The sequence below is a fragment of the Dendropsophus ebraccatus genome, chromosome 6 (assembly GCF_027789765.1).
Source record: "Dendropsophus ebraccatus isolate aDenEbr1 chromosome 6, aDenEbr1.pat, whole genome shotgun sequence".
Classification (NCBI taxonomy): domain Eukaryota; kingdom Metazoa; phylum Chordata; class Amphibia; order Anura; family Hylidae; genus Dendropsophus; species Dendropsophus ebraccatus.
Genome location: NC_091459.1, coordinates 125,053,858 through 125,067,338, shown reverse-complemented (window position 1 = coordinate 125,067,338; position 13,481 = coordinate 125,053,858). Strand labels below are relative to the sequence as shown.

The 13,481-nt window shown below is 41.9% G+C and overlaps 1 protein-coding gene across 2 annotated transcripts in view; it reads right to left on the bottom strand.

Annotated features, from left to right (window-relative positions):
• CLIC5 (chloride intracellular channel 5) overlaps positions 1-13,481 on the bottom strand; it is a 72,735-nt gene that overhangs the window by 14,887 nt on the left and 44,367 nt on the right. For both annotated transcript variants that reach the window (XM_069975866.1, XM_069975867.1), the window contains exons 2-4: positions 11,266-11,375; positions 10,180-10,305; positions 8,612-8,718 (exon numbers count right to left, since the gene is read on the bottom strand). In XM_069975866.1, the coding sequence (XP_069831967.1) occupies positions 8,612-8,718; positions 10,180-10,305; positions 11,266-11,375 (343 nt within the window). The remainder of the gene's footprint in view (positions 1-8,611; positions 8,719-10,179; positions 10,306-11,265; positions 11,376-13,481) is intronic.

Genomic DNA, 13,481 nt, shown 5'->3' with positions numbered 1-13,481 from the left:
GGTCCTGTATCTGACAACCTCTCTAGATAATCTTGTGTCTGACAACCTCTCTCTGGATGACCTTGTATCTGACAACCTCTCTAGATAACCTTGTATCTGAGAAACCCTCTCTAGATGGCTGTGTATCTGACAACCTCTTTTTAGATGTCATTGTATCTGACAACCTCTCTCTAGATGATCTTGTATCTGACAACCTCTCTAGATGATCTTGTATCTGACAACCTCCCTCTAGATGATCTTGTATCTGACAACCTCTCTCTAGTTGTCCCTTTATCTGACAACCTCTCTCTAGTAGGCAAAAATTTAAAAAGAAAAGTACTCACAAGTAGGCGCTGTCCCAAAAGTCCAAAAATAGCCAGGAAATTAAATCAATGTAATAATTTATTGTGAGAGCACAAAGTTTACGCGTTTCAGGAGTTTTAGCATTTTAGCATTTAGAATGCTAAAACTCCTGAAACGCGTAAACTTTGTGCTCTCACAATAAATTATTACATTGATTTAATTTCCTGGCTATTTTTGGACTTTTGGGACAGCGCCTACTTGTGAGTACTTTTCTTTTTAAATTTTTGCCTACTCTGTCACACGGGCCCCATCTTTTTGGGAGAATCCCGTTCCTGGTACCTGTGGCTTGCAGTCCCTTATCCTGTCCAGCACCAGACTCACACTGTTTCTCAACTACCCCATCGGGGTGATATGCACATAGCCCAAGGGGCTTGAAGGTGAGTGTAACCATTACACCCCCGTTACTCCTGGTTCAATCACGGTGAGACACGAGGCGCCGGCGCCCTTGTTTTTTCTTGTTTTTATTTAACCTCTCTCTAGATGATCTTGTATCTGACAACCTCTCTCTAGTTGTCCCTTTATCTGACAACCTCTCTCTAGATAGCCCTGTATCTGACAATCTCTCTAGTTGTCCCTTTATCTGACAACCTCTCTCTAGATAGCCCTGTATCTGACAACCTCCCTCTAGATGATCTTGTATCTGACAACCTCTCTCTAGTTGTCCCTTTATCTGACAACCTCTCTCTAGATAGCCCTGTATCTGACAATCTCTCTAGTTGTCCCTTTATCTGACAACCTCTCTCTAGATAGCCCTTTATCTGACAACCTCTCTCTAGATGATCTTGTATCTGACAACCTCTCTAGATAGCCCTGTATCTGACAACCTCTTTGTAGATGATCTTGTATCTGACAACCTCTCTCTAGACATCCCTGCATCTGACAACCTCTCTCTAGATAGCCCTGTATCTGACAACCTCTTTGTAGATGATCTTGTATCTGACAAACTCTCTCTAAATGATCTAGTGTCTGACAACCTTCAGATGTCCTTGTGTCTGACAATTATTTTTCAGCTTACCTTTTATCTGACAACCTCTCTGCAGACAACAACCTGTTTCTGACAACTTCTCATCAGCTGTTCTTGTGTCCAGAAATTTCTTTCCAGATGACTTTGTATCTTACCACCTCTCATTGGAGCAACTTGTCTCCTACAACCTCTTTTAATTTCTTATCTGACAACCTCAGGTCAATTAACTTTATTTTTGACTACTTCTCATAAGATGCCCTGACATCTGACAACCTCTCTCCAGATGACTTTGTAACTTACAAACCACCTTGTATCTGACAACCTCTCCTTCCAAAACTTATTTCTGACCACCACTTTTTAATTTCTGACAACATTGTGTCTGACATAATTTCTTCCATTGTTCTTGTATCTGACAACTTCTGGTGACATTTGCCTACAGGAATACAGGTCTATATGGGGCTCAGACTTTGCTGTTTACTTTCATCAATGACAGCAAGCAGAGATCTTGCAGGTACTGCAGTCACATCCAGCAGCTGTAAGCAATGTTGTCTCTGAGTTCTTGTGAAGGCATGCTGGGAGTTATAGTTCTGAAAGGCTGCCTAATGTATGGAGGCTTTCTTATACACAAAGGTCAGTGATTACACTCCTGTAACTATAGCGGGGGTTTTCCAGCCATATTATGAGGCTGTGTGATACAGTTGTCACCTCACAGACCAATCCACACAACTGTATCCTCACTACCAAACTTCATGGTGTGTCCCAGCATCACTGGTGGAGCTCTCCTGCCCTCTAGTGTTCAGAATCATGCCTGCAGCTAAACAATTACATAAAATAATGCTCTATACGTATTATATTGCTGATATTATGTGTATTATATTACTAATACTGTATGTATTATATTGCAGATTTTATATGTATTAACTTACTAATACTGTATCTATAAAAATCAAAGTCTGTCTGTCTGTCTGTCCCGTATAGACTTCCAAACGCCTGAACCGTTTGACCCCAAATTTGGCCCACATATACCCTGGGTGCCCGGGAAGGTTAGAGCGAAGTTCCCGTTCCCGCCAGATATACAGGAGGGGAGAGGGAGGGGAAAGAGCGCCCCATAGAGATGAATAGGAAAATCTCCACACTGCACACACAGGTGACATAATTAGCTGCAGCTTTGCCCAGAGGAAACGGCAGTTGGAGCCTTATGGTGCGTTTACACGGAGCGATAATTCGCCCGATCGTACGATTAACGACTTCGAAGTAACGATTTTTCTTTTATAACGATCAGAGTTTAGACGGAAAGATATATCGTACGGAAAATTCCTTTTGCGATAGGTAAAATAGGTGAACGACTGTTTACACGGAACGATCTGCGAATTTTTTGAGAACGACGATTTAAGAACATGTTCAAAGATCAAAATGAACGATTTCTCGCTCGTCGTTCGTTCGTTCGTTGCGTTTACACGAGGCGATTATCGTTCGAATTCGATCGTTATCGTGCAAATTCGCACGATAATCGTTCTGTGTAAACGCAGCATTAGCAACCAATAGGATTACTACTTTCATTTTCACAGGGACCTGTGGTTGCTAGGGCAGCTGCCTCACAACATCCACAGTAATAACTGGTAGCCCCCCTACTCCATCTATACATTACATGTATATACAGGACCCCCTACTCCATCTATACAGTACAGGTATACAGGACCCCCTACTCCATCTATACAGTACATGTATACAGGACCCCCTACTCCATCTATATAGTACAGGTATACAGGACCCCCTACTCCATCTATACAGTACATGTATACAGGGCCCCCTACTCCATCTATACAGTACATGTATACAGGCCCCCCTACTCCATCTATACAGTACATCTATGCGAATTTAATGCAAATTTTTTGCAAACGACGATTTAAGAACATGTTCAAAGATCAAAATGAACGATTTCTCGCTCGTCGTTCGATCGTTTGTTGCGTTTACACGAGGCGATTATCGTTCAAATTCGATCGTTATCGTGCAAATTCGCATGATAATCGTTCTGTGTAAACGCAGCATTAGCAACCAATAGGATTACTACTTTCATTTTCACAGGGAGCTGTGGTTGCTAGGGCAGCTGCCTCACAACATCCACAGTAATAACTGGTAGACCCCCTACTCCATCTATACAGTACATGTATTCAGGACCCCCTACTCAATCTATACAGTACAGGTATACAGGACCCCCTACTCCATCTATACAGTACAGGTATACAGGACCGCCTACTCCATCTATACAGTACATGTATACAGGACCCCCTACTCCATCTATACAGTACAGGTATACAGGACCCCCTACTCCATCTATACAGTACAAGTATACAGGACCCCCTACTCCATCTATACAGTACATGTATACAGGGCACTACAGGTATACAGGATCCCCTACTCCATCTATACAGTACATGTATACAGGACCCCATACTCCATCTATACAGTACATGTATACAGAGCACTACAGGTATACAGGATCCCCTACTCCATCTATACAGTACATGTATACAGGACCCCATACTCCATCTATACAGTACATGTATACAGAGCACTACAGGTATACAGGACCCCCTACTCCATCTATACAGTACATGTATACAGGGCCCCCTACCAGTGGCGGATTATAATGTGGGCGGTTTGGGCGGCCGCCCCGGGCCCAAGGCTCCGGGGGGGCCCACGCCGCCCACATTAAGATCTTACATAGCAGCGCCAGCAGCACATCACTTTTGGGGCCCAATGGGACTGGATAACACCGCCATACCAGACCTAACCAATACTGCCACACTGTGACTTGATAACAATGTCATACCACACCTGACCAATACCGCCATACTGTGACTGGATAACACCACCATACCAGACCTGACCAATACCGCCATACTGTGACTGGATAACACTGCCATACCAGACCTGACCAATACCGCCATACTGTGACTGGATAACACAGCCACACCAGACCTGACCAATACCGACACACTGTGACTGGATAACACTGTCATAACACACCTGACCAATACCACCATACTGTGACTGGATAACACCACCATAGCACACCTGACCAATACCACCATACTGTGACTGGATAACACTGCCATACCAGACCTCAGCAATACCACCATACTGTGACTGGATAACACTGCCATACCAAACCTGACCAATACCGCCTTACTGTGACTGGATAACACCGCTACACCAGACCTGACCAATACCGCCACACTGTGACTGGATAACACCGCCATATCAGACCTGACCAATGCCACCATACTGTGACTGCATAACACCGCTATACCAGACCTGAGCAATACCGCCATACCCCCCCCCCCCCCCCCCCCTCTAAAGGACATCAGATTTTCTGGCAAGTCTGAACAGGAGGGTACTGAACAGGACCCTAGAAATATTAACTACAGGTATACAAGACCTCCACCAACTATACATTACAGGTATACAGCACCAACTATATACTACAGGTATACAGGACCCCTGAACTATACAGTACAGGTATACAGGACCTTCACCAACTATACAGTACAGGTATACAGCCCCTCCCAACTACACACTACAGGTATACAGGACCCCCCCCCCAACTAAACACTATAGGTATACAGCCCCCCTTCACCCCCAACTATGCACTACAGATATGCGGGACCCCTAAAAACTATACACTGTAGGTATACAGAACCCCTCCAACTATGCACTACAGGTATACACGTATTCCACTGACAATACCTTTTAGATTGGCCTCCTGGGAACAAATTTAATTAACACACTGACACTTTATACCCGGGCAGCGTCGGGTACATTTTCTAGTTAGATATATTATATTATTGATGCTGTATTATATTATTAATATATGTATTATCATATACAGTGGTACCTTGGTTTAAGAGTGACTTGGATTAAGAGCGTTTTGCAAGAACAGTTTTTTTTTATTGTAACTTGGTTAAAGAGCATTGCTTTGGTTTAAGAGCTCCCTGTACCGGGTGGGTGGGGGAAGGACATGGCCTGAATAGCGGGGTCTACAGCCCAGGAATCTCCCTCACCTTCCAAATCATAGCAGATCCACTTCAGGCTGGGGCTTGCATCAGGGGACAGGACTGTGGGGTAATCTCTCCATAGCTGCAACCCCTCTTTCCCTGGACAGTGAGTGCTGCTATACTGTGCCCACATCTGCCCTGCTCATTCTATCATACTTCATGCAGTCTCTGTCAGCCCTTGTGTTTCCCATCCTCTCCATTCCTGCTATAATGTGCCTGCACTTACACTCAGCTATACACACTACTGCTATAATGTGCCTGCACTCACACTCCGCTATACACACTGCTGCTATAATGTGCCTGCACTCACACTCAGCTATACACACTACTGCTATAATGTGCCTGCACTTACATTCAGCCATTCACACTGCTGTATATAAAGTTTCTGTCACTTTCCTCCTGCACAGCTCTGTGATTCTCACTTCCTGATTGGTCCATGCTGAACACCCCCCCCCCCTCTTTCCCATTGCTGTCATGTGACCACACAGACCTCTGACAGCAGCCCTGCTTCTCTATTCTAGCCTGTTGTACTACACTACTGCATTATGGGGATCTGCAGCTCCATCCTGTATCTACAAACTGCTGCTGTGTTTTCAGGTTTATGCAGTTACTATACATTATACTCCACATGCTGATTGCTATACTGTACAGTAACTTATAATATCACATATTCTGCTGTTTCTCATTGTTTGTTTCATGTGTTTTACATTTTATTCAGAATAAAAAATCATTATTTTGGGGTGTGGAACCAACTGTCTGCTTTTCAGTTATTTCTTATGGGAAAATTTGCTTTGGATTAAGAGTGGATTTGGATTACAAGCGCTGTCCCGCAACGAATTATGCTCGTAATCCAAGGCACCACTGTACAGGGGCCGGGCGCCACATCTCTTCTCATCTCTGCTCTCTCCTCCGCCGCCAGCATGCGTGCCCCCGCCACCTGGGAAGCGTGCACATCAGCTCAGTTAAATTTAAAGGAGCAGTATGCTCCTAATTGGCCCCTGTTCCCTGACACTCCCCTATAAACGAGTGCACCTGCATGATCCCCATGCTTCCATAAGTGTGTGGTCCCAGCTCTCCCATGATTCCTGCCCATAATTCCTGCGGTTCCAGCCGTGAGTTCTCCTGTGTCCCAGCCTGCCTACCTACCTGCCTCCAGCTGCACCTCGCCTGCCGTCACTAGCAAGCCAAGCCAGGGGTAGTGACCTGGGGGTCCATTTACACAGAAAGGTTATCTGACAGATTATCTGCCAAAGATTTGAAGCCAAAGCCAGGAATGGATTTGAAAAGAGGAGAAATCTCAGTCTTTTAATTTAGACCTGATCTCTGTTTATAGTCTGTTTCTGGCTTTGGCTTCAAATCTTTGGCAAATAATCTGTCAGATAATCTTTCTGTGTAAATGGACCCTAATTGAAGATTAGCGGCCCCTTAGATTCTTTTTCCTGGTGCGGTTTACACCATCGCTAGCGGTGGTACATCGGATCGGCGACTACATACAGAATCAGTAATACAATACATACAGTATATGAGAAATATATATATATATATATATATATATATATATATATATATATATTCATATACTTTATGTATTACATTACTGATACTTTATATATTATATTATTGATATATGTATTATCATATACTGTATGTGTTATCATACTGATATGTATTCAATCATGTACCATACTATATTACTGATACTGTATGTATTATTGATATATGTATTATGATATACTGTATGTGTTATATTACCAATACTATATTATTGATAGTGTATTAATTATATTACTGATACTGTATGTAATATATTATTGATACTGTATGATTATATATATATATATATATATGGTATGTATTATTTTAATGAGCTATAAATATACGTGTGGGTGTATATATAATAATATACTGTATGTATTACTAATACTTTATGTATATTATTTGTATTATAGTATATTGTAAGAAATATATCACTCTCCCAGAAGCTGATCAAAAATAATGAAGTAGAGAAGTTCCAAATTCTGCTGACAGCTGCCACTAGGGGGCGCTAGGTGCACATGTATTTATTACTGTCACATGGCTGTCAGACTATTGTAGGGGAGATTTAACAATGATGTAAACCGACTGTTTTAGATAGTGAAAAACCCAGAAAAGAGTAAAAAAAAAAAAAGTTGCTAAGTGTCGCACGCTTCATGATACACATGTGACAGCTCCCAAGGGTGAAAACGCACCATCAGGAAAAGGAAGGGAAGGAAAAATTACAGATTTTTCTGTGAATCATTGCCGCAGCAAATAAGATTATATTGCAGATTTAATGCAGAATTTTTTTGTGAAAAAAAATTATTAAACCCTAATTCGCAGCCTGCACTAGAATCTGAAACTCCCACTCTGATTGGTTCCTATGAGAACTGAGACTGCTCCCATTGGGTAGGACTCCCATCACAGCAGATCAGTTGCCCATAGCAACCAATTAGGTTTTCTTTCATTTTCTATGGAACATTTTCTATCATTTTCTTTACTTTTATTTCCTATGGAACATTTAAATCTGGAACTTGGTTGCTATGGGCGACAGCTCAGCTTCCTGTCTGTATACGTGTGTTCTATGAACTCTGACCTTACACATATCTTACTTTCAGCATTCTTTTAATATTTCCGAAAAGATTCATCCAAAACTGACAAGGCCGTCGCTCTCCGGCCGCCAACAGAAAGACAGCGACTGTTCCTGAGGAAAGGGTGGGATGTGACATTTTGGGAAGAAATCAAATTCCTCTAAAGGTTTTATTTTCCAGTGCAATGAGTCCCATCTCCGTAGTAAACATGTCTTTCATCTTAAAGTGACACGCAACACTAAATTTGGAGTATTGTCTTGCACACACCCTGTGGAAAGTTATAAGACCTACGCCTCTCGTGCTCCCTGTACACACTTATTGTGTAGCACATGGGCCTATGGGGCCTTTCATACCCCAGGGTCTACTTCTGTATCCCCTACAGCAGGGATGGGGCACCTTCACCAGTCCAGCTGATACAAAACTGCAATTCCCACCATGCCTGGACAACCAAAGCTTTAGCTTCAGCTATCCAGGCATGATGGGAATTGTAGTTTTGTAAGAGTTAAAAGGCCAAAGGTTCCCCATCCCTGCACTACAGCTAAACTGCTGACAACCAAAAGTAACAGAGAGATATCACCATGAGTTCTCAGCTCTGCTACATCTATAACCTCTTATGCGCTCATACACACTGCTCCACTCACCTGCATTATCCTGCTGCTTGGTATTCTTGATGTACGCTGAGAATTTAGAGAAGATGTCAATCCCAGCTGTGTTAGACTCACGATGCCTTGTGGCAAGCTTGGGGTATCTGGAGAGTTAGAGTATTATAGTAGTTATATTCCTGTATATAGGAGGCAATATTATAGTAGTTATATTCCTGTATATAGGGGTAGTATTATAGTAGTTATATTCTTGTACATAGGAGCAGTATTATAGTAGTTATATTCTTGTATATAGGAGCAGTATTATAGTAGTTATATTCTTGTATATAGGAGGCAGTAATATAGTAGTTATATTCTTGTATATAGGAGCAGTATTATAGTAGTTATAGTCTTGTATATAGGAGCAGTATTATAGTAGTTATATTCTTGTATATAGGAGGCAGTATTATAGTAGTTATATTCTTGTATATAGGAGCAGTATTATAGTAGTTATAGTCTTGTATATAGGAGCAGTATTATAGTAGTTATATTCTTGTATATAGGAGCAGTATTATAGTAGTTTTATTCTTGTATATAGGGGCAGTATTATAGTAGTTATATTCTTGTATATAGGAGCAGTATTATAGTAGTTATATTCCTGTATATAGGATCAGTATTATAGTAGTTATATTCTTGTATATAGGGGGCAGTATTATAGTAGTTATATTCCTGTATATAGGAGCAGTATTATAGTAGTTATATTCTTGTATATAGGAGCAGTATTATAGTAGTTATATTCTTGTACATAGGAGCAGTATTATAGTAGTTATATTCTTGTACATAGGATCAGTATTATAGCAGTTATATTCTTGTATATAGGGGCAGTATTATAGTAGTTATATTCTTGTATATAGGAGCAGTATTATAGTAGTTATATTCTTGTATATAGGGGGCAGTATTATAGTAGTTATATTCTTGTAAGTAGGAGAAGTATTTGGCCTTGTCCACACATCTGTGTGCAGCCAGTGATATACAGTCCATGTGCTGGTCTTACAGACCATAAGCAGAACATAACTAATAATCTGCCCAGGTTTAGATAGAATAGTAATACATAAAGTTTACGTACAATAAGTAGTTGCCAAAAATATCCAAACCTGTAAAATTCAGAGAAAAAAAAAACAATGACCCAAGAAGATAGGCCATTAAAGACCGTGTACAGACCACTGTAAACATGAAAAGTATTCTAGATGCAAGACGGATATTGTGCATGGTGTATATGTATTCTGACACAGTCACTATACACAGTCAGAAGATAAAGTAAGAACAATCTTGTCTGGGGCTATCAGCCACAGGTGTAAGCACAAAGCTCTGTGTGTTTTACAGCTCAATAGAAGTGAAAAGAAGACACAAAGCAGCAATGAACAAACATACAATAACATAATGTGACAAGAATATAAAGCAAGTGGGAAGCTGCAAAGAGACAAAGAGAAGAGGCGAGATCTCATCCAGTATGACAACCACAGCCATAATCTCATAATACATATCGCTCGGCCCATGGTGTCCATTACTCATCCACCGATCGCCAAGATTTCCTGGCAGAGAAGAGCGTTGTGTTCCATGGCATTTACCTCGGTGGTGCCAGCGACTCCTCCAGGAATTCTTCTATCTTGTTGACGTCTGTTTTTACCTCTCCATTATAGGTCAGGAAGGGCGGGTGTGTGCCCGGGGCGAGGTTGTGCAGGTCCGCTGGCTTTCTATAATATGGAAGAGGTATAACATAAAATCCTTATATACCATTCAGCTCATCCTATGTATATATCAAAAGTAAACATATGGGGGGGGGGGGGGATTTAAGAAGCCTACGCCAGGGAGAAGGTGCAGATTTGCCCCTTCTCCCTGGTGTACGCCTCCCATATGCCTGTCTCGCCTGTCTTGATGAGGCGAGGAGGAGGCGTGGTCTCCTCCTGCCCCTTATTTATCATGATTTACGCCAGCTCGCAGGCGCAATTCATGACACAAATCTACACCTCCTGGAAGCAGGTGTAGATTTGGTACGCCGGGAGCAGATTCGGGCGCCTGGCCGGATTTACTAAGAGGCATACGCCTCTCAGTGAATCCTTCTGCAAAAAGGGAGCGGGGCCTTATATAAGACCGACGTACTTGTACGCCTGTCTTCGTAAATCCCCCCCCCCCCCCCCCCCCCCATAGTATTTGGTTTCAAGTCAACTGGTCACAGAAAGTTATACAGATTTGTAAATTTTAAAAAAATCTCACATCTTCCACTACTTATCAGCTGCTGTATGTCCTGCAGGAAGTGGTATATTCTTTCCAGTCTGACACAGTGCTCTCTGCTGCCACCTCTGTCCATGTCAGGAACTGTCCAGAGCAGTAGCAAATCCCCATAGAAAACCTCTCCTGCTCTGGACAGTTCCTGACATGGACAGAGGTGGCAGCAGAGAGCACTGTGTCAGACAGAAAGGAATACACCAATTCCTGCAGGACAAACAGCAGCTGATAAGTAATGGAATTTCCAAATAAAAGTCATATACAAATCTGAAGAACTTTCTAACACCAGTTGATTTGATACCTTTTTGATACCTCCAGAGTACCCCTTTAATCCACTGTGTCTCTTATTTCTTCTATTCTAATAAACCTGCACCCAGCCACCATTGTATATATGTGTTGACTCTGGAACACAATGGAAGGATTCCTACCTCTTCAGGTCAACTGTTGTTACGTTAAAGACGACTCCTTTAAGCCAAAGAATCATGAAGAGGCGCTGAGAGAAAGGGCAATTCCCGATACTTTCTCCATCGCTTCCAGCCTAGAAAATAAGATGTAAGAACTATAAATACAAGTCTCTTCATATACTGCTATGAATAACATGAAGAATTAGCAAAAGCGGCACTGAGAAAGACAGTATGAAAAGATGAGGGGTAAAAAAAGTCAGTTTGTTTTGCGGAAACAGCACCACCTTCATGTACAGGCTGTATGTGGTATTGCGGCCTTTTCACAATGCAGCTACAGTAGCAGCACAGTCTGTGGACAACAATGGTGCTGATTTTCACTCTCGTTTATTATAATCCATTCATTCTTATTCTTAACTTGGCTTCATGGTTGGACTGAGTATAAGAAACAATACCAAGACCTGAACATGGATGACTGATGGGGGCAAGTCATTATAATATATCACTAGTGATAAAGAATTGTATCATTCTGGGGAGCTCGTCTTGACCATTGTACATTAGAGGGCAATTCTAGCGGGATGAAAAAATAAAATCAACTGGTATCAGAAAGTTATACAGATTTGTAAATTACTTCTATTTAAAAATTCTCAAGTCTTCCAGTACTTATCAGCTACTGTATGTCCTGCAGGAAGTTGTGTATTCTTTTCAGTCTGACACAGTGCTCTCTGCTGCCACCTCTGTCCATGTCAGGAATTGTCCAGAGCAGCAGAGGTTTTCTATGGGGATTTGTTACTGGACTGGACAGTTCCTGACATGGACAGAAGTGGCAGCAGAGAGCACTGTGTCAGACTGGAAAGAAAACAACACTTCCTGCAGGACATCCAGCAGCTGATAAGTACTGGAAGACTGGAGATTTTGAAATAGAAGGAATTTACAAATCTGTATAACTTTCTTACACCAGCTGAATGAATAAATAAATAAATAAATACATTTCACCGGCGTACCCCTTAAGCTATTCACAACATTTGGCTAAAGAGGAGGAGTACCCATAGGAGTATGTATATGTGAAGCCAACTATATACTTTGTAGGTTAGTACACAGAGAGATCACTATGTCCTGACAATATAACACATGGCCTAAGCCGTATCCATATCTACATCTAGTGGAAAAATAATAACTTTATACTATATATCTCTCTTCAGTACTCTGCCTATTTCCTTCCATAACATTGCAGCACCCCCAATGACATGACAGTGAGACGCCTACAGGGTGTAGTCCCCATAGATGGAACAATGTTGTGAGGATTATTTTAAGGTACCTGTCAGACATATTTTCTTCCATTCATCGTCCCCACTAGAGATGAGTGAACTGGGTTCGGGTTCGAGTCCATCCGAACCCGAACGATCGGCATTTGATTAGCGGTGGCTGCTGAACTTGGATAAAGCTCTAAGGTTGTCTGGAAAACATGGATACAGCCAATGACTATATCCATGTTTTCCCCATAGCCTTAGGGCTTTATCCAACTTCAGCAGCCACCGCTAATCAAATGCCGATCGTTCGGGTTCAGATGGACTCGAGCATGCTCCAGGTTCGCTCATCTCTAGTTAGGACCAGTGAGGGTGCCTTTACACAGAGAGATTGATCTGACAGATTTTAGAAGCCAAAGTTAGGAACAGACTATAAACAGAGAACAGGCCATAAAGTAAAGACTGCGATTTCTCTTCTTTTCAAATCCATTGCTGGCTTTGGCTTCAAAAATCTGTCAGATAAATCTCTCTGTGTAAAGGCACCCTTACAGACCTGCATACCTGCTATTTCAGTCTTTTACGTTACAGACGTAAAAGGTTTAATGTGACAGCTCTTGTGGTGACAGCGTTCTTTTTTATTTACCCATCCAATAGTGAGCATTTTGGGGAAGGAATGGTTTGGGGTTATCCTGGCTGGTCTCAGGACATGGTTTGAAGAGGTACTCCAGAGGGGGGGGAAAGTTTGTTTTTAAATTTACTGGTGTCATAAAGTTATACAGAAATGACTTCAATTTAAAAATCTCCAGTCTTCCAGTACTTATCAGCTGCTGTATGTCCTGCAGAAAATGGTGTATTCTTTCCAGTCTGACACAGTGCTCTCTGCTGCCACCTCTGTCCATGTCAGGAACTGTCCAAATCCCCAAAGAAAACCTCTCCTGCTCTAGACAGTACCTGAAATAAACAGAGGTGGCAGCAGAGAGCACTGTGTCAAACTGA